This window comes from Vanessa atalanta, chromosome 14, assembly GCF_905147765.1.
Source record: "Vanessa atalanta chromosome 14, ilVanAtal1.2, whole genome shotgun sequence".
Lineage (NCBI taxonomy): Eukaryota > Metazoa > Arthropoda > Insecta > Lepidoptera > Nymphalidae > Vanessa > Vanessa atalanta.
In genome coordinates this window covers 6,502,539-6,529,117 of record NC_061884.1, presented here as the reverse complement: position 1 = coordinate 6,529,117, position 26,579 = coordinate 6,502,539, and the positions used below count along the sequence as shown (strand labels likewise).

Genomic DNA, 26,579 nt, shown 5'->3' with positions numbered 1-26,579 from the left:
GATAAATTTTCAACGTTAATTAAAAATTTATAGAGGTAACAAACGCGTGGATGGACAGGTTTAGTTTTTATTGTCGAATAACGCCTTTGTGATGCTCAGTTAACAATCAATTGTTTATGTATTGAAATTGACGTCATAACGCTAGAGCGCAAACAGTCATACAGAACACCTGTCCAATTTATTGGAAATATTGTACACTGCAAAGTGGGCTATTTAAATACATTGGTAATCTCTGTATATTTAACTATATATTCAAATATTTAAATCTTTACTATACGTACTCGAAGTAATCTATACTAAGAAAGTAACTTCGTCTGTCTGTCCGTCTATGACGCTTTCACGGCCAAACCACTCAACCCAATTTGATGATATTTGGTATTGGCTTAAACCCATAGGAAACACATAGCCTACTTTTCTTATACATAAAACCTGACGCCCAATCCGTAAAACGCGGGTAAAGCCGCAGGCGACAAATAATATACCAATGTAATGTCAAAAGATAATTTAATGTAATAGAAAGAATACTCGAAAAGGAATAAATAGAATCATAGACGAACAATAATTATAAGATAATAAAGGACATTGAGGTTTTAAAAATAAATTTTAACAAAAACTACATTACATTAAACAACAGTATAAGTTGATTTTTTATTATTTAATTAATTATTACATATGTATATGACATATAAATTTATTTATTTTTTGAATTATTGAGAAGTAAATGATGTATTTTTCACAATTCTTACAAAAATACTACTACTACTATGTTTGTTGTAAAAATTTTACCATTTTGATAGTTTTAGATAAAATGTATAATAGGAATGAATACCGCCAGTCTATATGATTCCTAGTCAATCTCTAGCAATAACAATAATAAAGTTTATTTGCACGATATAGATCTTCAAATTTATCCTAATAACTCACAAAGATAGTTACAATAACTAGTACTTTGGTTAAAAAAATATGGGAATGAATAAAAAATATTACTAAAATTACATTAAACCGACATGTTTTATTTTGCTATTCGAACAAATACTTTGGCTGATAGTATGTCGCATGCGATAAGGTTTATAACCATGATGATCTATGATGATCACTCGGGAGGGAATAGGTTGCTACTTAGTCTAGAATATTTGTTTAAATTTTTTTGAAGAATGTCACATGGGCTGACTCATTCCTAATAATTGTACCTGTACGCAGTTGCGGCGAGTGGTTAGTCTAATAAATTTTCCTTTTCGTTTTATTGTATACATATTTTACAAGTGCTTCGAAAAGTTTGTCCGTTCCTTCAAAGTTAGCATTTATTACATAATTTTGAAATAATTTTAGTTTATATTTTTGGTTTAAAACCTTAAAATGCTTTAAAGTCATACAAACGGATTTTGTCTATAAAAATAAAAATGTCAAATTATCTAAAGTAAAAAAAAATTACAAATATGTCCGTACTACACCAACGTAGCAAGCGAGTGTTCGTACGTAGCAGACATTGACAATTTCGTAGTTTACTGACAACAGCGATGGTTGATTTATTTGCCCGTACAATTACTTTTCTAGTACACGATATCGTAATACAGTGTCAAAGCGATGCAACGTTTGTGGATCACGACGCCAACTTAAACGCGGAACCAATATTTTCCCGCATGTATGAAATGCAAATACAATTTAAAAGTTTGCATACACTCACACTGAGACTAAGAACAAGCCTATACGCGACTCGCTTTATACTATAAACTGACGCTATTTTAATTTAAATATGCGCAAACGGAAATAAGCTAAAGTATGTTATGACATCCTTGTTCATTTCAAACTTAATACTAGTTTAAACAGTAAGAATTATGTTCTCTAGTAGCTAGTATTAAAAGTTGTTATATAAACTCGAACAAACCTACTTAAAGTTTGAAATATAAATTGTTTCCCGTGATAGTTCTGTAGGAACTTAAATTAACATCACATTTAGAGTCAACAGAACCACTAGGAACAAATAACTACGTTTTCATTTCATTTTCTTTGCAACAATGAGCCATTAGAACTTTATATAATTATTAATCTCTATGTAATCTCGAAGTTATAATCGATAAACATTGCACCGCCGTCACAAGGCGATCACTTACAATTCAGTTACTTACTAACTTTGTCAAACTTAAAAACATTTAAAAGTACATCTCGGAAGTTCTCTCCGGTTACGATCGCATAAAGTGTCTATTCAATGTACAGGATTAATATTCGCGTAACGTCAAAGAATGAGTCTGGGCCAATGTAAAACAAACTTCCCTAGGACGAAGCATAAAATAAGGATTCATAATTCAAATCGAAAAAACTTTCTCGGGCTCGGTAATTTTTCCCATCTTATAGCAAGTTTCGCCCGAGGGGTCGCGAGTCTTGGCTCGAAGAAATCTAAGCGAAGGTTTACATTTTTAGCCTTTCGCCGTGTCCTCCTCTCTACTTTATATCGTCTTTTGATTACTCTCTCAACAAGTTATGCATATTGTAAGACTCTTCGGCGTCTCCGGGTAGAAGAATTTCGGCGTCTTCTTTATTCGACGTCTTTTCGGCGTTGATGTCTCATTTTTCATACCTTTTATCTCCGTGCTGTCTTTATTATGAATGAATTTTGTTACGACTGATGGGGTTGTTAGACATTTTTTATCTCGCCGCAAACTTACGTGAAAGATTTATGATTCATATTTGTTAATGTTTAAAAAATTATATTCATAAATCTTTGAAATCGCGAACAATGTCTAAATATTAGAGATACGTTTCAGTGTACGTACGTACTTGTAAAGCAGTGCCACATTATATGCGCCGTTAATTCCTCTTAAGACCGATCCACCCTAATTGTTATCGGGGACCCGTAACCGTGTTTCTAATGCGCCTAATGTATTTTTGGACATTCTGCAGCTTGCCCAGAGCCATTTTTCTGTTTGTATGGACCCTATGCATTGGCTGTCCCCCTATTACTTTGTAACTGTATTATCATCGAATATGTTCCCAATTTCCATTGTCCGGCAATGCATGAGAGTGGCAAAGCAAATGTAATGAACATAAATTTGAGAAATGTATTATTTATTTGTTTTGTGTATATATTTTTTATTAACTATATCGACAGTTCTGCCGATTTGTCTAATTGTAGCTACACTTCTAACAAGCGCATAGTAGTTTTAATAAGAATGTTAAGTTAAAATTTTATGTATTTTTAGGATACGACAGCATGTTGTACATAAAAGAAAATATATTTACAATTATTAAGTATATTTTTACAATGTCTCAAAACTAATATATTTAATTATATTATAAAACAACTCCAGACATGTTGTCAAAGTCTATAAAACTGTATTGTAGACATAGTACACTCGAGTCAGCTCTCGTAAAACGGTTTCCTATAAACGTAGCAAAGCGGTAAATTAGATTTTATTTTATTTCTTAAACAATTTGCGGCCGGACACAGACAAAGGGCACATAGTTCGATGCCGGTCAGCAATTCAACGGTTTATGCGGGCACGTTTATTACTTACCTACATGTTCGAGTGTGTTGCGACTAAGTGCCTAATATGACCATTTATCGATACCATTAAATATTATCATATATAATTATTTTAAACTTCAAGCGCGTTCGCATTTAACTAAAAGTTATTATTGTAGTCTAAGTTACTCCTCATTACATAAATGAAGATACCGTCAAAATCGGTCCAGCTGTTCCAGAGATTACCCGGAACAATCAGACAGACAGACAAAAATTGAAAAAAAAACATATTTTGATTGTACCGTGTATACATACATGTGCATTTAGTAAAAAGTGGTTATTTTAATATTACAAACAGATACTCCAATTTTATTATATATATAGATGTAATTTTATATAAGTTTACTTATTTAAAATAGGCTTAAGAAATGTTGGTCTGCTTAAAAGTAATTATGTTGACATACATCCGTATTAGTCGGATTAAAATCGTAAATTTATCATAAGTATGACTAATTTAATTATCCTCAAAACATCAAAACAATATGAAATAATTAAGTTATGACACTCTCTAGATCGGATGAAATTATTTTGAAATAATTCAAATATATTTTTAAAATTATAATAGCAATTAAAATTTTGGTATTATCGATATCGATTAAAATAGTGGTCAATTAGTGCACGTTCCTACTAGATAACGTGGTAAGTTCGCAATGACCACTGAACCCCTGCGAGCCGGACAATGGCCATGTTCTTGTTCGCATTAAAACGCAGTTAAACGTTCTTTATTGTTTTATCCGTAGCAATAAATGTCCACGACTCCTGGGAAATGTAAGTACGATTCGATTTCGCTACCTACGGTCATTAAAGTCGCCCTTTATTACCGAAATTTGCTGTACTTAAATTACGAGTTCCGCTGTATTAAGTAAACAATAAGAATTTTAGAAATATTATAATAATACTGTTCATTTATAAAAAAAAAACTTTTGTAAATTATTAAGTACAAAAATAATTGTCCCTGATTCTATCAGCCTCGAGATATCGAGAAAACTCTTAAACCAAACCAAAGTTGAACGGATCAAACGATAGGTACATAAATAAACAGCCATTGGAAACTTCGACCCCTTCTCATACTTGATTGAACTAAATCCCGTTATCCCTTTTCTCGAGGGCTAAAGAGTATTTCGAACGTTTACAGTTTTCAATGTATGGGAATCACGGCAACGAGAGGGTCTCTACTATATTTGTCACAAATGTCATAAAAAGCGTGAATTTTTTAATACGTAACATAAACAAAGGTACAATGAGCGACCACGACGCCATTAGACGCACCCTGATTTGGCGTGATAAAAGATTCAGTGAGCAAAACGGGGAAAACACAAAATCAGATTGTCTCAAAATCACACGAGTGACAGAGTTACGTACGTGGCCCGCGCATTTATAATTCAAGCGTCGGGGTCGCGAAATGGAATACACTTTCTTGAGCTTAACCAAAGTCGATCTCTTCTGGCTTTAGTAGCCATTTTTCTTAGGGTAAAATTAACTATTGACTTGATAGAAACTTAAACGTTAATTTTTCAAAAAAATTTTGGTTCGTAATACCTAAATACGTATGCTCTTGCGTACAAATGGAAAACGTAATAAACAAATCATTCATTTCAAATGGTTTGTTAATCAGGCTCACTTTAAAAAATAAATTAAATTTAATGTTACCGCCATTTTAAATTTTTAATACATTTACATGTTTTTCTTAGTTATAGTCATATATATAGGTATATTCTGTATTACAACCAACGAAGAAAATTTTTATCATTCACAATATCTTAAATGATAATGTTTTCTTTAAAACATGATCCATGAAATTTATTAATTAGTATGTAATTATAAAAGTATATCAGCGAGATTTAATTATATAACCAAATGCCTCGGCTTCGAAAGAACTCCTACATCAACAACTTAGTGTTTCATTGATTTCACAAAAAATCTTAATATATATATATTTTAATTTTAATAAAGACATTTAATAATAATTGAAAACAATTGCAATCTTTGCAAACGACGTTCGAATCTACAAACAGTTGAAATAAATAGGTTTTAGCATGACGTACATGGTGTCACTATGTAATTCGCTTCGGTAATTACAATCAAGAATAGAATCATGGCGAAGACCAGTAATTGCTTAATTGAGCTATAGCACGTTCTCGAAATTGGCACCCGTTCACACTTCAATAATTATCGGCGGCAAAGTTTTGCACCTCTGAATGAAGGTTTTAGTCATTACTGCAGCGAAGAGTCGAAGTTAGCCATGCATTCGATTCCAATTGAAACTTTTGACCATCCGGTAATAATTATCGTTTTTCAATATTCTTAAAATGTTCAACCTTAATGTGACTTTATTATAATTCATTCAAAAAGTAATCTATCTATTTATTTCATAACATCTTTAAAAAGGGACAAGTATTAAATAAAAGATTTATTATTTTAAAAGCTATCTTTGAATCTATTTTTCTATATAACGAAAATTAATATATGTATAAATGTAATAATGAATCGGTAAACTAGTAGTATAACTGTTATTCTGCAAAATTAAGTTGAAATCGCAAGAATCAAATTGCAATTCAATGGGCTAATGCTGCTAGCATACTTGATACTATTTATATATAAATCCGCTGCAACAGCAGCTATTTTTAATTCTGAATTGTATAAACTTATTTAAGTCATTCATCTCAATAATTCTTATACGAATAAATATAAATATTTATCATCATTATATTGTATCTGAGTAAACGATGTTGCGACAATCCTTTGTAAATAATACAGTACTGTCAAAAGAACATCTTTATTTACAGGAAGTCAATTCAATTAAAATTTCTAATTTAGCCGCTGACGCTGCATTTGCTGTTCTTTAACATCCCCTATGCTGAACACTAAACTTTTCCTAATTAATTGAAAGATTTTAATCATGGTACTGGCATAACGAAATTATTATGGACCGTTTAATTTCCTTGCCCTACGCCCTTCGGCATCTTACTAATGTGTTATAGCGAAATTTTAATCAAGGGCGTGTGGAAATTATTAAATTATGCAAGCTGTCGTATGCACTCGAGGAATATAAATCTCTTGCGTTTGTTTAGGTAATACCTTCTAGTCGTAATTTAGCTACGAACTCTAATAAAATTATAGCTCCGCTCTGTAACATGCCCAGATGGTGTAGCTAATGTCTTATAATACGGTTACCTAAATAGCTTTTGGTTAGAGCAGCTTAGGAAATATGTTAAAACTTTGTAAAATATTGTCAAGAAAATATTGATGTTTAACTAAAGCTTAGAATAGATTACTCTTTAAGTGTGTCTATTGTATATACTGTGTAGTATATAATTAACGCCGTCATTGAATTTAAACGTAATTGTTTTAAACTATTCATCTTGTTTTACGAACTTAGTACTTTTTGGAATAGAATTGTTATTTTGGAACGAGTTTAGTTTCTTTGACACGAATCGGCACTTTAGTCGTTTGCCAAATGAAATAAGTGTAGGAGCTTAGAGAGACGACAATAAAGTTCGCTTACATGTTTACGTAGTTTCTCTACGAATACACTTCGAACGCTATGTTCCGAGGTCGCAGTCAAAATATCCGAGTGTAAAAATAAAATCAAATTAAGTCTGTGATCTTGGCGAATGAATTGCGCTGAATTGGACTCGTGTCGGGCCAGATCAAATAATTTTCGTGAAAATGAACCCGGGGTATATTTAATTAACTCAACTTCCCCTATTAAAGTGCACAAGAATTCCCCGGTGAAACAACATTAGCATTCGTCAGGAATTTAATTCGTGCAAATGAAAAATGTTTATTTACACTTTTTCACATTTATTCTATTCTCCCTACCACATGTACATGCATGCCAGAAAGGGAAAGCAATTAATTTTTATTGGATTTTCTTTTCGCTACAAAAGTTTCAATTACTGCGGAGCGGGAGGTGCGTCGACCAGTGCTTTATAAAACCGCGCCTCCTCCCTCGGATCTCTCTTCAACACAAATTATTTGGTGTGGTCACATTATCTCTGATATTCGCTCTCAGTCTCGAATATTTGTCTATCTCATATACACAATTTATTATACAATTCGACACGATAACCCTGCAGCAGAAGTAGTAATAATTGCTACATAAATTCCACGAATATTAAAGTTAGCATTGGCGTTACGCCGTATTGTTTTATGCTTACATAAAGTATTCTGTATTTAATTAACCAGATAGAGGAAACAAACAACCGCAGAAACGTGATCGACGTTAGGCTTAGATGTAGCAGCTTGTGCGTGTAGAAATTAAGGAGGCCGAATCTGAGCTCATCAAACATTAAGTCCTTACCTGGGGCCCACTAAATAAATAACATGGGCAAATGAAAAACACCCACGTCCCACTCGGATCGAACGGTGAGAATTGAAAGGAGGGCAATAATAAATATGCATAGCGCGTCTATGCCACATCCTCTGTGATTAGTAGGTACGTGGGGGCGCGCGACTGATACGGCTAGGTGAGTGATAGCGAGGGGGCAAAGGAACTAAGGTACCCCCCCTAGCTAATAACGGAACGTGTCTCTCTCTCTATTGTATCGTCGGAATTTCTTGGATATTGCCAATATAGGGTGTTCACGTGTGCGTACTTTTGTTTCTGTCATTGCGCGTGTCACACACGGCTGCGTCTAATAATATTGTCTTTATTGAAGGGATGTATTTAATCCAATATTTGCATTGCCTTATTAGCACTGCTAGAAGCTTATACGAGCAATATACAATAAGATGTATATGATTAACAACATATAGGTAATAATATCGATATTTTAAACTTACTAGCCCTATTTTTTTTTTACTTATTGGCCCTATTTTTATCACAATTCATGTTTGTAAGTATGTTTGCGTCAAATCTTATATCGGAATTATAAATCCACGTCCACTGTCATGATCAGGTAAACTGAAAAGCTGAAAATTTGTTGCTAGGGATTGTAATTTAGTAAGTAAGTAAGCTTGTTTCATGGCTCATAAAGTGTCATAAAGACAAAACAGTTCTATACATTTTTCCTAACACTTTGTCAGAACATTTAATATTTTAATATTTTTAGATCCTTGAAAAAATATGTATATGGTCGAACTTGGACCAATGGGCGACTAGAATTATTAAAACAGACGAGTCTCACTTGTATAAATAAGTGTTAAATGCTTCAAAATATTAATCAGAATGTTACACATTAAACTAGGGTTACTGGCTAAAAACTCGAACCAATTAAAATAGGATTACACACCCAATAATAATACTTGTAGCGTATGCAGTGATTCACCTCCACGGATTATATTTATTGTTATTGCACGCAGATTGCACGAGAGGCGTTGCCATAATCGAATTAGGAGCCCGACACAGTCCTAAACAAATTTCAATTTCCAATTATGAGTTCCAGGAGAGTCCGTTCGTCCCTCGAGGAGGCTGTGACTTATTGCGTGGCCGGTTTGGCGACGGTAACGTATTCTGAATAATTGTGCCCAGTACAGAGACCGATTGAATTTGGCCCCCAGAGCCATAATGAATACGTTCGGTATTAACTACGTCTGTCTGTACGTTATGATGTTGATGACTCGCATTAAAAGCTTCTATAATAACCGTCGTCTGAAATTAAAAATAATTGTATTTGACTCGACGATCGGAGTGTACTCTATAAGGAAAAAGCAAAATAAAATATAATGTAAAGATATATTTATATGAATGTATAAAGAAACATTGATCAACTAATTTCGTATATAAAAGCAGCTTTCATGGGTTTTATTAAAAGAGACGTCTCAGAAAGCATTTGCAGCGTCACGCTTTCTATTGATTTCATATGGCAATAAAAGAATCGAGGCAACTTTAGCCTCCCCATACACTTTTACCGGTTCAATGAGCGTAAATTGCAATAGGATTCCATGCCATGGATAGACCCAAATTTTTCTATATGGCAACAAGGAGTTGAAAAAATTACCTGAGCTTATTCCTCTATTGTAAATATTTATAAAAATCGGTTAGCTCCGTTCCTGTGGACGGATTACTCGTTACACTTGGATGAACATGAACCAAATCAGTATTATTTTAGAAAATTCCGCTCCAGGTCATGTCTGGCAATTATTTGTTTTGGTCAAAATTAAAGTTATATATGTACATATTATGTAAACTTTGAGTGGTTAGAAAACATCTTCAACAGTGTTTTTATTATACTTTATGTAATAAAAAAAAAAACATATAAAGAGTTTTTATTTATATATTTATTTTAAATTCATAAATGAATATATTTTTTCAACAATTTAAATAAGAGCAATTGAATATTCAATAACATTTGACTTACATGATGTACGCCATATATAAAAAGTGCGAATATTGAGTTAATTTAAATAAATTTCAGTGATAATTTATTTTCCACTTTGTTAAAGTACAGCGTGATTGAAGTAGAAAAATACAGGCATCGTGTCTACTAGACTGGAAGACGATCCTGTGATTGAAGTTTACTCAATTCACTGCGTTTGCTTAAGATTTTATGTAAATTATTTTGGAGCGCTAAGGCTCTTGTAAAAATACACGTTATAAATTTAAAAATCACTCGTGGAGCGTAAAATTACTTACTTTAAAAATAAAACACCTTAACATAACCTTTTTAGTTAATTAGAATTATTGAATTAAAATAATGAACCTTTTTGGCTGAAGTAATTAAGATATATTTATAATCCGATAAATATCGATAAATATATATAAGAATAAACTTATAGATTGTTAGAACTCGTACTGATTTAATTACAAGAAAAGATATTTTTTTGTTAGTTCATTTGATTGAAACCGCGTGTGCAAGACATGCGTTTATCAATATTCAAAATATACGTGGCAATCGACGAGCGGTTATATCAATAAACGCGATGCGCCGAGATAAGAGTCGTGTGTTTTATCGGGATTGATCCCGCTTAAAACACAATCGTCCTTATCAACTGTAACTTGTAGCTTAAAAACACACTTGATTATAGTTACTTTTTACGACACGACCACACTTAAAGAACCAAATCGAAAAAAATAATAATATATCTTTCTCAAGTATTAATGATGACGATGACGTCATCAGGTCCGATTTCGTCACGACTTTCTCTTGTCAATGAGAAACTAGTCAACTGTGCATAACGTATCTTAGTTTCCTAATTTGTGTGTAATCATAAGTATATTCTCTATTTGTAGGGGAAATCCAACAATGACGGGATAAAGTGCAGACTCTGAACTGGCTTAAAGTGCTTTACGAGGCATGGAACTGTAAACACTGCCAACTCAAAATAAGTTTTTAATTACCCGACCCGGGATTGAGCCCATGATTGTGCCTCGAGATCTGTAGCCTTATAAACTTGCCACTTGTAGAACAAAACATATCAATATCTATACAACATACAAAATACATCTTACATTTACATTACGCAGAATTACATATGTGTAATAAAATGTACAAGTTATAATGTCATAAAGTATAGAAAATTAGTATTAATAAATTTCATTTGCTATCACGGTTCAATGTTAGGAATAAAAAAAAAATCTCTTCAGATGACTCTAATTACGTAAGCACACTTGGAAACATTTAATGTAAATCTATTAATGATAGAATGTACGAATAAAATTAAAAATGATTAAGCGAATTTGTGTCCGATGTTTGTTCATTGGATTTTGCCTGATGCTGAACGTCGATTGCAGTAAAAATAAACACCTCATTTGACTTGGTAATTAAAAATCTTTTTATTTATTTTCGATTAATTATTTATAGAGTACAACAATTTATATACGTATGGATCATCGAATCAGTAAAAAGGAAACATAATCACTGAAAGTAGGTATCGAATTCCAAAATTTACCATTAGCAAAGCAAAGAAAATCTGCAGTCCCGGGGGTTTGAAAATCAAACAATACGAACGTTTGAAATATAATATGCTACCTTATTAGTACAAAAATGTCGGATTAAAAAGCAACGTAAAACATAAGATACCATACATCTTACCGTTAGCAAAGGAGAAACGATACAGAATGTTTATAGTGAACATTCCAGGGGGTAATACTTGTAATAAAATTTTATACACCTTAATATTTTACCGAACGATGAGTTGAGGCGTGTGAAATTATGTAGCTCCAGCGCGGTGCCAAAATTTACAACTTCTCCCCGAGGTGTGAATGTATGGTAAGTGTATTTCGCTGTATGGAGACAACTGATACTTCTACAAGATATTGTCATGTATTTAAAAATACAAAATAAACCTCGTACAATAATTTTGTAAATTATATAATATTATAGTAAAAAATATAATAGCAGTGTACTAAGTCTAAAATTTTTGTTATTCTTTGAAATTTTGGAGTACATTAACCCCAATAGAGGTATAACAGCATGTCGCATTACCAAGCGTCCCGAAGGCAGCTTACCTCAGTACGGCGACACCGTTTTTCCTGCGAGATAATTTATGTAAATGAAATTCCCATTACCCTGTTTCTTATTCGAAGCCGTGTACGCGCCCTGACATGTTTTCATAGCACGTTTATTGCCGTGTTTTGTCTTTATTATCGTGTCTTTCCTGTCACTACTTTCAGCCTGTCGGCGTAGCGCTGTATTTCATAATTTTTTGCTACTCTTCATGAAGCACACATACGTTAATACCATTCGCTGAAAGCCATCTGATATATGTACGTAGCCCGTATATAAAAACAAACACTCTCTAATTTTAAAACTCATTTTAAATTTAATGACAACTTAAATAACTTTTTTTTTTACACAAAAGCTGTTAAAGTTCACGTAAAGTGAAATGAAGATTAAAAAAGTTAATGAACTTCGAAAAGATATTTAAAAAGAATTACTATATCAGTCCTTATATACTCGTTGAACAAAACACTTCAAACACCATACTGTTTTTTTTCTAAACTATTACCATGGATCCTAATAAAGGCTCTAAAGTTTTAAGAGCGCGTTTGGTAAAAATACGGTGTCGCAAAAGTTTTCTTTATTAGTTTCCCCCCTTTAATCCGACCAGGCGTGTCCCAATGTCTTTATGGCGAATTTTCAATCTGAGTCTGGGCGGAAGCCAATAAAAATCAACTATTTGTTCCCTGATTCCCGTGCATCGGTTCGAGGGGAGTCTCACTTCTTTACGACTTCTTTTACGATTGGAGGTGCATTCGGAATTAGTCCGCGCAAACGGGAGAGCCTTTTCGTGTCTGCAAAGATGAATGGCAAAAGGATTACAATGACTAACAGACTAAACTCCTTCCTTATGGTTAAAATATCGAACTTTTTGAGATGAAACCAAAACCACAAATGGAAAAATCGGCAAGGAAGCTATTTTACAAACTAAGTATCCGAATTTTTATAATTACGAAGACAAATTATTTCACATAATAGATAAATTATTTTTTAAATATAATTATATAATTAATGAAACTAAATTATATAAAGGTAATTTAGAAGTTTTAATAATATTTTATCTCTGTTAAACAACCTCCATCGAAACGGTTAGGCAAGATCAAGTTATGTTTATTACATGTTAATATCTCTTTAGAGTTCTTATGGTTATTAAGTTATCTAAATAAACAGTGAAGGGTGAAATTTCGGCAATCCGTCAGTTTCACTGCTCTTCATAAAGAGCGACATATTAAATAACGAAACCTCGCGCAACTTGTCTCGTCCAGTAATTAAGTATTTGACGCTTATTAAATGGAATAATTAATTTTCTTAATTCATTTAGATATGAAAATTAAAACATTTTAACTATCATTTCAGTATTTTGATAATATTACTTATTCGTGTAATTTTTACTGAATGATTGATAGAGAGATTCGAATGTTCTTTTTTTTTTAATTTCGAAGTAACTACATATCTTGATTTTTGTCCATCAATCAAACAAATACATGCGCTCCTCCAGACAAAAACATGGAAGCGTTCCACCAGCAAAAGCGAGTTGAGTTAATGTGAAACCAGTCGAACGTTTTGTGCGTTGCACCAACTTCAAATAAATAAATCTATCATCGTTCATACATATATTAATGTAACATTTTATATATTAATAGCGTAAATCGATTTTTACCTTTTATTATGGGACGATAGCTGCAAGAAGAAGAACGGTTATGGTCTTATTTTTTTAGAGGTCCAGCCGTAGATGTTCTGAAAATTAAAGAGGATTCTTGATTCCAATTTATTAAATTGTTACAATTTAACAAATAATTAATTTTAGAGAGCGGAAAAAAATTACTGACCGGGTAGAAGCGTTTTCTTTTATGGCTGTATAAAAGAAAACGTGCGAACCGACGTCAGCTTATAATAAAATTAAATAAAAACAAAGCCTGTCATAGGTTTCGAAATTCCTCATTTTGCCGTCGACCCACTAGTTCAGTTTAATAATATTAATAAATTAAATAATTGAAAGTAAAAATAAATAACTTACAAATCATGACCGCACGAACAACAATGTTTGCAGCATTTTCCTGTTGAATCGCAATTCCGATTCTCTGGAAATCGAACCAGCCTGCTTGTCAACAATGGAGGCAATCAGACAAAATGTTATATGTTTTATAAATATAAAATGTTTAATAACTCATATACAATAATAATGCACTTAAAATGTTGTGACTCATCAGTTTGTTCATAACATCGTAAGGATGCGTTGTCTTTGAAGTCTCTGTTAATACGCTATTACGGTTCGTGTGAGATTACTTGGTTTCATTTTACGAGAATTTTAATCGTAACTTTGTTTCATGGACCTCAGCAAAGGGACAACTTAATGTCAAAAGATAAGATATGGATACATCAACTTTAAATTAGAAAAACTTTTTCTTTTCCATATAAATTAATACCATAATTTTATATATATTTGATCTATTTACGTAAGTATTTATAACAATAAAATTTGTGATATTAAAAAAAATATACTTAGAACTATTACTTATATCGGAAAATAAACAATCGAATCGAATTAAAACAAAATCTTGTGTATAAACAAAATCTACGTTGATAGATCGAAAATAACCTTCCCCAAGAATTTTCGTTTATTATTAAGCTATCAAAAGCAATAACAAGTTTTGAGTTTAGCGATTTCCGACAAAAACAAACAAACTCATTAGCTTATTTACATTAATATAAATAAAGAAAAAAAAATTAAGCAAATAAGTATAAAAATATATATATATATTGATATATAGTTTAAAACCGTTGAAATATCTACATGATTATAATAAAATACGAGTTTAAATTTAATGTTATAACTTAAACTACTAATACTTAGTCCTTTGTTAAGCGTCTCTTGTACAAATGCACTCAATTGTTCTCAGAGTAAAGCATAAAGCGACACTCATTCTAGTCATTGTTCAGAAGCAGAGCGACAAAATGTTTATCTTTCAAGAGAAAAGTGAACAGTTTTATATGAAAGCGTTAAAGAGTTGTTTTAATTAACACACATATTTGCTAAACTTGGCAACTTTTAAGGTTAGAAATTATAAAACGTAATACGTGTTATTTTCTCTATATCATTTAAGTGTCGTTTGCCTGCCCTTTACACGGGTAAAATTAATTTTGATACTTAATAATTTTTTACTTGGTGGTATGGCTACTACTAGCCCGTCTGGATAGGTACCACCCACTCATCAGATATTCTACCGCCAAATATAACAGTACCCAGTATTGTTATGTTCCGGTTACAGTGTCATTTTCTATAGGCAGTGGTGACTACTTACCATCTGGTGGCCGATTCACTCGTCCGCCAAACTATATCATATAAAAGAGATACATATATAATTATTATGATCCTAATGTCCTCCTGAATACATAATGCCACCATTCATTCATGCAAACATACCTAATGAAGATTTGACAAGATATCAATAAATATTATACTGTACAAGTGTGTCCACAAGTGCACTCTTTATTCTCTCTCCCTTGATCCGATGGGACTGGAATGTGATATGACATGAGAGAGATTACGCGCAAGACGAGCGCAAGCTTCACGTGCTTTCTCAGTAACGGCTACTGGGAATATCTTGACAGAACATTTCTGTAACTTTTTGTTATATCAAGTAAATATTATACTGTCCTTAACAAGCCAAGCGATCTATTCGTCCGTACTTCAATGTATATCTCTCTCTAATAGTATAATTAATTTTATTGGAACTTTCATTAAACATTTACGAACTATGTGAAATTTACTAAATATTAAATATAAATTGGTCGTCACGAGTTATGAAGGTACAAGATATTCAATATTGAGCATAAAGTCGATGCAAAGCGCTTCAACGTTTATGCAGTCGGTACATTACATCGACGCGTGTCGCGATTAACTCGCTTAACTCACTTCGACTTGCCGTCTGAGTAACGGTGTATTCAAGGAGATCGTGACTGAAATCTCATATTATAAGCAAGTTAATTTAGTTCTGCGGTAGTCGGAGATGGCGTGCGAATGCTAGGAGTCATTAGTAGTATGAACGAAAAGGGAACTACATTTTATTAAACTTGATATTAAAATACATTTTATGTTGACATGTTTCATTTCTTTTTTCGGGAAAACAAACAATTTTACTACACATAAATTTAATAAAATAAAAGTTGTAAAAGTTACAAAAAAAATTCACTATTAAATAACTCATGAAAAGCAAAAATAACGTAAAATAATAATTTATTATTAATCATCATCAGTTTGTTAAATGATTAAAGAACTAATTTAATTATTTAAAAAAAACGTATTAAAATGGTGTATTTGAAGCCACTGTAATAAATTTAAATTTAAAGCGACCTTTTTAATTTCAACTTCAATAAAAGCATATGTTATCTTTGTATATTAATAATACAGGTTCATCAAATTTTAAACAGTGACTCCCGTTAAAATAATAATTCTAATCCCACAAAAACCCAACGGATTCCGCCATAAAAACGTTCATAGCACAACGCACAATATTTAATTTAGAGTTTGTCGTGTTATTGTTAAAGACAGAAGCGATAACACGGAACACAAACACCGCGGGGCACGTTCTAAATTAATCCAATCCACGAAATAGGTATTACAGGGCTAATGGGGCAAAGTTTTCATGTAAGCCAATTGTGTGCTGTTAATCTAATCGGTACATTGTACACTGATATCGCGACCGTAACAATTGCCAAATGAAAAATACGCGGATATCCTGTTGGTTCTAATCGCCTGGTAATCCATCAAAGAAGCCTTCTAATATGCTTTTTCACGGAATGTTTACATTATATGTTTATTCTGCTATTTCAATTAAATCCATCAATAAATAATGAGGTTTTATTTTGTTTAAAATTTGCGATATTTTGTCTTTTACGGACACTGGAAGCGGTGTTTTTTCTACTTTTTTAATATTCGTATTAAATAAATTGAAATATTCGTATAGATTTAGTATTTTATGGAAAATTTTAGTTGGACCTTTTTGGCATTGAGTTCATATCTATTAACTTAAACCCAAACCGCGGCTTCCAAGAATTGCAGGTTAAGGTTTAAAGACCTAATTTGACAATCCATTTAAATGAAATATAATCTAAGTATCTCCCTATATTTAATTTCAAAATACATGCCATAAACTTTTCTCTCATAAATATTTATAATATAGTTTAAAAAAACTGTTACAATTATTTGTGTATAATTGTACTTTTTTTTAAAGTTTAATTGTAAAGACACTCGCAGACAAAGTACTACATTGTTTGTCGCTTTCCTACGAAATTGGTAACGTCCACAATGTAATATATAGCTAGAGTTTGCTTAAACAATCCTTGACCAAAATAGTTTAGCACGATAGCATCTCTCAGAACGTGCGTTGTATAACTTCTTCGACTCCAGCTGTGAGCTTGACCCCATCCCTCTTAACCACTTGACCAGAGCGACCGAGCTCATGCGATAAAACAATTACCCCGACCGAGTCCGAAACACGAAAATTTACAAATCGGAAGGCCAAAATTATATAATAAGGTTTAATTAAAACTTCTACCTCGTTTATACTGAAGATAAAATCTACTCTATTTCGAAATAAACAGCAAGAGTAACTAGATTATATTTATATTACTTAATTAATACACTTTTTATTAACTGGCTAATTCTCTTATTAATGATTTTTTTTTATCCTCAAATATATAAATATATATATATGTATATATATTTAGTTTATTGTAAAATATATTATATCTAGTTTTAAGTTTAAACTGACTTTAGTCAACAATCAGTCTGTAACAAATAAGAGATTTTATCAACTGGAAATTATTAATAGATTTGCAACATACATAATACATTAGTACATATTTAGTAAAGTTTTTTTCATGGCTGTCAAAGTCCTACATATTTTTATATACTTTAATAAGGTACTTATTAAAATAATACGACTGAACGCATTGGTCATGTTTTCTGTCACGGGATAAACGGTTTGCGTGTCGACAAGGCTCATTGGAATCTTGATATGGCACGGCTACCCGATAATTATACTCCGAATCCTAGGCCTTTGTTAGAACATTAAATAAATAAACTATGTTTATGCAAATCAGGTACGGATAAGATTGAAACGATTGAAGTGGTGAAATAACACAGTTTTTTTTTAAATAAACAAGCAAATTAATAGGATTATAAATCCTTTGAAAACTTCGTCAACAAAAGTTATAGCTTTCATTGTTATCAAATCTTGATACTGAACCGCCTTTAACCTAAACCATCGCTTGTGTTCTTACAAAATATAATTTATGAAGAAGAGAAATATAAAATTCACGCAAATGCATAAAGTTACAACAAAAAACGTATCTGTTAAAGGCAAGTAACTAATGTATGATATCTACTTCATATACCACATGGTGCTTAATCACGTGACTCAATTTGTTCTAACAATTTTTGTCTTCGACCGTGAAGAAAAACGACGTGAGAAAACTTACATAATTGGAAGACGTCCCGAGATGATCCAAGATGCTGCTCTACAGCAACGTGGTGGATTAGGTCTTAATCCTTCCTCTTGATATACCTCCCACCCGGCTGTGGAACTTATATATACTTGCAACGCAAAATACATCAATATAAAAAAAAAATATTGAAAACCTCCACCACATAATCAAATAATTTTATCACTACATTCTTCTTCAGCTTCAAAAAATACGTCAATATTTTATGAATTTTTAATATTAGCTACACATACATTCAAACAATTAAATACAAGCGGTATTATCATAGTACAACTATAGATTACAGATAATAAAAATATAGGTGGAAATTACTTCCATAGTTATCGTTAAGTTCCATCGCATATAATCAAAAACATAAAAATCCATAGTAAATTACATAGAACGAAACATGTTGTACGCGAAACAATTTAATAACACGACCTATAAGCAAACTCAAAATACAATGTATCATATTTTATAAAAGCACGAAGTTTAACGTAATTCTTGTGTAAGGAGATTGAGTGATGAAAAATGTATCGCCATTGAATACATGATTACGAACACTTGCAGAGATAGCGCAACGCCGTCACATAACTAAAACGTGGTAACTTTAAGTTGTGTTACCGCATCGTACTTCAGAAATTTCATAGTGTAAAATTTATTACATTTTCTGGAACATCTCATGTTAAATTTTAAGGTAAATCTATAAATTTTAAGGTTAAAAGTGGCATAAAAACATATTTACTTATTTACTTTCTTAAACAAGTTTGTATTAATTGAAATAATTCAAGAGTTAATATCATAAGACGTCACAAGTATTCTGGCGAACGACAGAATTTTTATTATAAAACCTATTAAAGAAGTATTTGGGCAAACGTATGTAAAATTCTATCACGTAATACAGTGCTGAAAATTTTCGGTATAAATTTGTCTCCTTGGCGTCTTTATGTAACGTCAAAACACTAAATATACACAAATACCGCATCGTCGTATTTCTCGGTAAATAAAATATCGAACACCTCACATATGCAAATTCAGGATACAAGGTTGTCGTCCCAGCGGCGTCGCGAACAGCAATACCGATTCCTGATTTGCACCTGCTCAATTCCCTACCCAATGCACTACCTGTTCTAACTTCATTTACTGTGAAACATTGTCACTTTATCGCGACTATTAATCGAAGTTCCTGCGCCCCGTATTAGCATATTGGAACTTACTTTAACGTGGAAAGTACTACTTACGCGTTTTATATTAAAAAATGCTTTTTGTTTCAAAACGTACTCTATCGTTAATTAATTTGTCTTAATTAGATTTTTTAAATAATATCTTGTATAACGAAACAAATGTTTTGTTTGATTACATAAGATTATTAATCGCCATAACGTTAACATCTATGATGTAACTAGCCACTTCAAGTCGTAGTTTTTCGTGCGGAATGTATAATATATATATCCAAGTATTGGAAAAAATGACTTTTTTTTCAATAACAAATAGAGCATTTGAAAAGAATAACAATCGTCCGATTGAGTAGCAACTCTAAACATCTGAATTTAATTACGAAACGAAAGCTCAGTCAAACGACGAAATTCACAGACGTCACATTACCGACTTCTTTGTAATGTTTATTTTTCTTTGTTCGTCAATCACGTGCGAACTACTCAGACCAACTAAAGAGACCAATCGCCACGGAATCGTAAAGACGTATTTTTTTTAATCCATTGATAATATTATGTCAGATCATTCATCCTTTCCTCCTTGAGAATTCATAATATATAGATAATAACAAACCATTACTTTATTTAATCCTTGAAAAATGTTTATGTAATAACAAAATCTTAACGCGATATTTTACTTAAGAGATTCAAAGTAATAAAACGAAATATTGTGAAGAACGAGTCATGGCTTTAATTTCTTTATTCAACACAAAATGCAGACTTGTGTAGTATAAAAGACAGCGACGGCTAGCTTCGTGAAAAATATATTCCATATAGAGGCGTCCGACAAGCGAATAAGGTGAACACATTGAAAAGTCTTCCGCGCGAGCTAGGCTCACTCGTCAGGCGAGATGTTTGGGTTTTTAAACTTCTCGACGTTATTTAGAATAGAATTTGTAAAGCTGTATCATACGAATATGAAATTTCTTACATTCAAAACTACAGTGTTTGAGATTTCTTATATTACTGATTTTAGATATACTAAAAAATAATATTATTTTTCATAAAATTTGGTATTACATTACTTAATGTAATAATATATATCATTGATTAAAAATAAGAATTCATTTAAAAACTGACATGTCCTTTATGGATGTAGATCACCTAACTTTTACGATTCGTGGTAAATTTGTTTACGATTTCCTATATATTCTTACGACTTGAATCACTATTGGTTGTAAAACTATTGGGTGCTTGGTGCGTGACTTCATCCCCTTTGCCGTCATCCCTAACGTGTCTATCCTACTTTAATAATAGATAAGCACGAAATAATTGCTTAAATTATACGAAGGCAAAAGTAGCTACGAATTTTTAATACATTAAAAATATTAAATAGCTATGATTGGTTTCAAATCGAAGTCGATTCTTTGATATATTAATATCATAAATTATGTTGACACGCGAACATTGAAGGCTCTTTGATCTGACATATTAACTATGATCGAAAGCACCTGCTTCGTCTAATCTGTTCAATTTCATTTTAATAAATAATTGATAATTTTCTTGTCTGTCTTTATAAAATATATTTTAAAAAAGACCATATATAAAAAAGAGTAAATAAAATATTAAAAAAAAAAAAATCGTTTTTATTAGTTATACGATACATAAATTTCACGCTTATCAAATATTACTTCAAAAACGAAATGTATTTTACTAATGCTAAGCTGCGTTTAACAAATTGTATTGTAAATATATAACATATAAATTCATAGCAATATTTCTTTATTTTCAGATCATGTACGGGAATTCTCCTGCGGCACACTCTACTATAGAACCTTCTTTGTGGATTCCAAACGCGATGCGCTCTACGTCGGAGCGATGTAAGTTTCATATTTCGTTATTTGGTACATACATGCAGATAATGGATGGATTTAAACATTGAATGTAGTCGAACTGTCTTATAATTTTTAGAAAAGTAACAGCTTCAATTTAATTTACCATTGATGCGCAAGTGAAGTTTTTCATGGTGTACCATGCTTCTTCAGCGTGGACTACGGAAACCGCTAAGCTCATGACCAATTATTATCAATACAATGGAGGCAAAGAAAACTCAGTAGTGCCTTCTGAATGACCATTGAGCTATATCTGCTCTTTATAATATGTGTATATCTTGCATTAAAACTTACATATACATCATTCTTTTCAATTTATTTTAGCAGATTTATACTTATTAATTTAATAATACAGATAGTTAAATACGTGCTATTTTTTCAAACATAATTATCTGTAAATAACTTTAAAATTACCGCTTTAAAATATTTATTTTAGGAAAGTAAAAAATCAAACTTAATAGTTAGTTACTGTCGCCCCTAAACACAAAAACTGTAAAGAATATAAACTTCCAACACCGTCAATGTATCGCCAGCCATGATAGCTATGGTCGTTGTCCCTATCATAATACTGGCTTACTCACAAAAGTCTTTTTTTCTTATTACCTTATCACAATAAATCGATTGCAAGACGTAATATACCTTTTTTCAGTTATAAAACGTTTTCAATATACATAAATTGATGGTCTCACGCAAGCTATGTGACTTTATTGAAAGGACTCATTTTTGACAATAAAACGATCATTTAATTCGCTTTTTATATCATTATTTAAGAAAGTTAACTTTAATATAGCTTTGTTGAAATTTACATGTAGTTAAAATTATTTCATTTTTATCTTTACTATTTCTATATCAACCTATTTTTTTTTCACAGGGATCGACTCTATCGACTTAACATGAACAATATCAGCTCCTCACACTGTGATGTATGTATAAAAAAAATGGATATATTTATAGAATTCGTATTTTTATTGCAGTAAATAATATTTTATTTTTGGTTCACAGAGAGATTCCATAAATCTGGAACCCAGCAATGTTGCTCAATGTGTCTCCAAAGGAAAATCTGAAGTAAGTATTTATTATTTTACTATTTACATAAATTAAATTATAAAAACTAAACGAAATTGAATACATATTCAACATTATATTTTATGAATGACTTTGTTTTATATACAATACATTTATTGACAACAAGTCACCATAATTGAAGCTAAAACTTAAATATTTCTTGCACTAAAACAACATTGTAAATTCATCCGACTTCTAAAACTGAGAAATAAAATACCGTAGATCTAGTTTCATGATACATTTAGCGCACTTAACCGTAGAGAAGTTGCCATTATTGCCTCATTAAATCAATTGAAACTCCTTTGTTCAGCGCAAAATTGCACACAACTAGCACTATTTCCATCAGGGATTAATCCCATTTTTAACTGAGCGGCGGGCGGCGGCATATTTCATAGCGGGAGCTCAAAGCTGCGTTCCACTCGCTATATTAAGGCCGTTAATTTTGATTTACAATCGCGGCGTAAAAGCAATATTTGTTTTATTCCCCGTCTCCAAAGATTGGGTGATTGTTGCGAGTTACCGCACTGCACGATCCACTAATTCGATAATGTTCAAGACGCGAGTGATTTCTGCGCTCAAGTGAACCTCTGTTTTAGGGTACTGCAGTGTTTGTAATTGATATAACGACTATTTTATAGATGTTATTGTACCAGCTATTTTTTTTTCTATTTCTTGGCTTCAGTATGTTTTTACACACTACATATACACTCAGCCACGTATATATAACATTGTCTATTATTTACTCGTCAATAATAATATTGATGTTTGAATTGTTTTTTTTAACAAACTGCTACTGTTAGACTATTGTTTTTTAAATACATTGATACAATGATATGTTATTACTAATATAATGATTCTTTACACGAATTTAATATAGGAACAATTTAACTTAAATAAATTTCTTTACAAAAATAATTTTAGAATTGTTTATTACGTTTAGTGTTTATCTTAATAATGTTAGTAACTAATTACTAACATAATTAAGAAATAAGAAAAGAAAAAATCTAACATTTTCCCACAAGATTTTCTATAAACAATATGTTGAGGAAATAAGCTACGCCAGTAAAAGATCGAACTTCAGTAATAGTGCGGAAGTAAGGCAATAGACCACATGCTACCCTTCAACTCTTGCTATGAAGAAAAAAGTAAATTTGTTTTATTAGTATTAAAGAGGGCCATAAAAAAGAAATATCCCCGAGTCTATCACCCTGATCGTGGGAGGAACGACTACTCGTGAAAGCTATAATCAAAGTTTCTCGCTGTAGACGAGTTTTCCTTTCTCTAAACACGATGTCGTAACACGAAAGAGGCTGGAAAAACGCCGACGGCGAAATTCTGTAAGCGGTCACAGGACCGACTCGTTTTACCGATTTAAACTGGTTGCTTGCTTTCTTTGTTACAATAACGGAGAAAAACACATAGATAAAGAACAATTATTTATAATTACAAGTTGCTTCAATTATATATAAGTATTATATTCTCTGAGACTGTAGTATTTATTTTATATACCGTTTTATTATTTCTATCATTAAAGTTAAAATATGATATAAAAGCGTCTAAAATAACAGTATTCAACATTGAATGTAAAGTTACTTAAAGAAGCGTCACCAAGAAAAACAAGTCTAGTATTCGTCGTTAGCAATGCTAATGAAGTTCGTATATCAGCACCAAGAAGCTATTTGATGTTAAAAAAATAAGTACAATTCAGTGAGAAAACCATTTGTTAAAAAAACGCGAGGAAAAGTAAAGTCCGCCGTAAATCTACTTACGTACAAAGTGGCGAATAATTAACGAAATGGACCAATCGAAAGCATTAGTTCCGAATGAAGTTATGCGAGAGCCCGGCTAAGTGCCGTTAAAAGAAACTTAGACGTGAGCCTGATTGTTCTCCTGCTTAATTCTGATTGTTTCCGAGCGCAAAACACTTCTGTTCACGTCAGTACAACAGCTGAAACGTTCTAAGTATATTAATCCGATAATTACTTTAGAACAATCTCTAGGAAAGTTACCTCTGTGAGGCCGAATCTAAGAGAGCGTGGCATAAGTTTTTACGAAGTAACAAATAACTCGAACTAATTGTTTATGCCGTGCCTATTGTAAAAAGTAGATTATATCAATACACTTTAATATATGTATATATGAATATTTAAAATCTCACTTTGTAAACGAAATATAAAAACCACTCGTATGATAACTCTTAAATCAAGCAACGTGACAGCCCGACCGGGACAAAAAGCATTTGTGGTATTTCTATTCCGTCCTGTATTTCGTAAATTTCAAAATCTGACAGAATATCCGTACAATAGTCGTGCTCGTGGACGGCTCTCGTCGTGACGTAGAGAAAATTAGTTTCAATCTCTCGTCCCGACACGGCTACCGCAGGCCCATCTATTCGTATAACTTACTATATTGCTTTTCAAAATATGTCAAAACAACTGGTGATTTTAATGTCATTTTATAGTTTTGAACGATCTCGGTTTTAGCTTTATTGCATATAAACAATATCCGCTTATAATAATAAATAAACGCAATAACTTTGCTTAAACAATTTGAGGTCATTTAGCAGCTATTTGTATAAGACACTTGTATTAAATATCATCATACCAAATTTCATTTATATTTCTTACTTTACACATAAAACGCACATGAACAAATATGCGGACGTAATATCAAGCAGATATACTATTCAAACAGAGTCAATCAATGAGTCTTTTACTTTTATGAAAAAATACTGAATGACTAGAACGAAATCGTTTTATTTCATCAAGACCAAATCAGGTGTGTCGTATTGCACAACAATAACAAAACCTAATAAACGCAAACATGGAGCAATCGTTCATTTTGAGCCGCGTTTTATTCACTAAAGCGGTCATCGCATATTCCTGTCGTACGGAATATTAATGTCCCGTTCAATATTTATGTTGGACGCAAATTTGCATAATCACAGCCAGCGAACACTCACCCACACTTGCCCGAATTACTATTATTTCGATAAAATTTTCGATGCACCCAATATGTATTCCTTCATTGCAGTTCATTTATTTATCGTATCGGCTAACCAATTATCCGTATTGCACCAATTTTGATTGAAATGTAAGAGAATGAGTGAATTAACTGTAGTAATTAGCCTCAATTCTGATTTATGCATTTAACTTCAATGGCTCTTTACCTAAATTAGCCGCCGATTAGTAGAATTTATAATAATAAATACATTTTGACGTTTATGTTACAATCGTAAGGTTATAATTGTATGTACTGTAGTAGGTACTAAGCTATCGTGTACTTATTAAACATTTGCACGTTAATTATTATTATTATATCTTTCCTCTAAGTAGGAAATAACATTATCATAATATTAGAAACCCGCCCTGGACTCGCGGTAGTATCATTAGGCAGATAGAAATATTATAATGCCTTAGCCTTTTCTTTAGAATTGTTTAAAAGGAAAAAAAAATACAATGTTATCATATATCATTTTATGTCTATTTTATATCTTAAAACAAATTATTTTGCATAAAATAAATAAGGGAATATGTAATAGCAGCAGTTTCTAATTAGCGTGAAAATATCAGTACATTATATTAATTAACTACATACTATGTGTTCAAAATGTTTTTTTCACATTTCATGTTTATACTAACCAAATAATGAAACGAAATTCAGATTATGATTTATTGAGACTGCTAAAATCATAATTAACTTTTTGATGCAATAAAAATAAATATTCGTAGTAATAATAACGATTATAAATGATTACTCATACTTTTTTATTCGTTATAAAATATATGTAGTAAAAGAAAAAAGGATTTACTCTAAATTCCATACTTTACTTTCAGTTTAATACCGTATACTTTAGTGACTACATTATTTTATACAGGTAGATAATCTGTAAGACAACTGTGTTTGTATGTTAAATATTTATATAGCATTCCATATCTAAGGAAAATATTGATAATATTGTATATGGTCGGATCACGTAGGAACCAAAGGATAGGTTTTTATGAAACTCAGTTTGGTGTTTGCGTATAGCATTAGCAGCCCGTAAATGTCCCACTGCTGGGATAAAGGCCTCCTCTCC

At 31.7% G+C, this 26,579-nt stretch overlaps 1 protein-coding gene across 2 annotated transcripts in view; it reads left to right on the top strand.

Annotated features, from left to right (window-relative positions):
- Positions 1-26,579, top strand: part of LOC125068759 (semaphorin-2A) — a 173,630-nt gene that overhangs the window by 109,447 nt on the left and 37,604 nt on the right. For both annotated transcript variants that reach the window (XM_047678063.1, XM_047678062.1), the window contains 3 exons: positions 21,337-21,424; positions 22,308-22,359; positions 22,439-22,501. In XM_047678063.1, the coding sequence (XP_047534019.1) occupies positions 21,337-21,424; positions 22,308-22,359; positions 22,439-22,501 (203 nt within the window). The remainder of the gene's footprint in view (positions 1-21,336; positions 21,425-22,307; positions 22,360-22,438; positions 22,502-26,579) is intronic.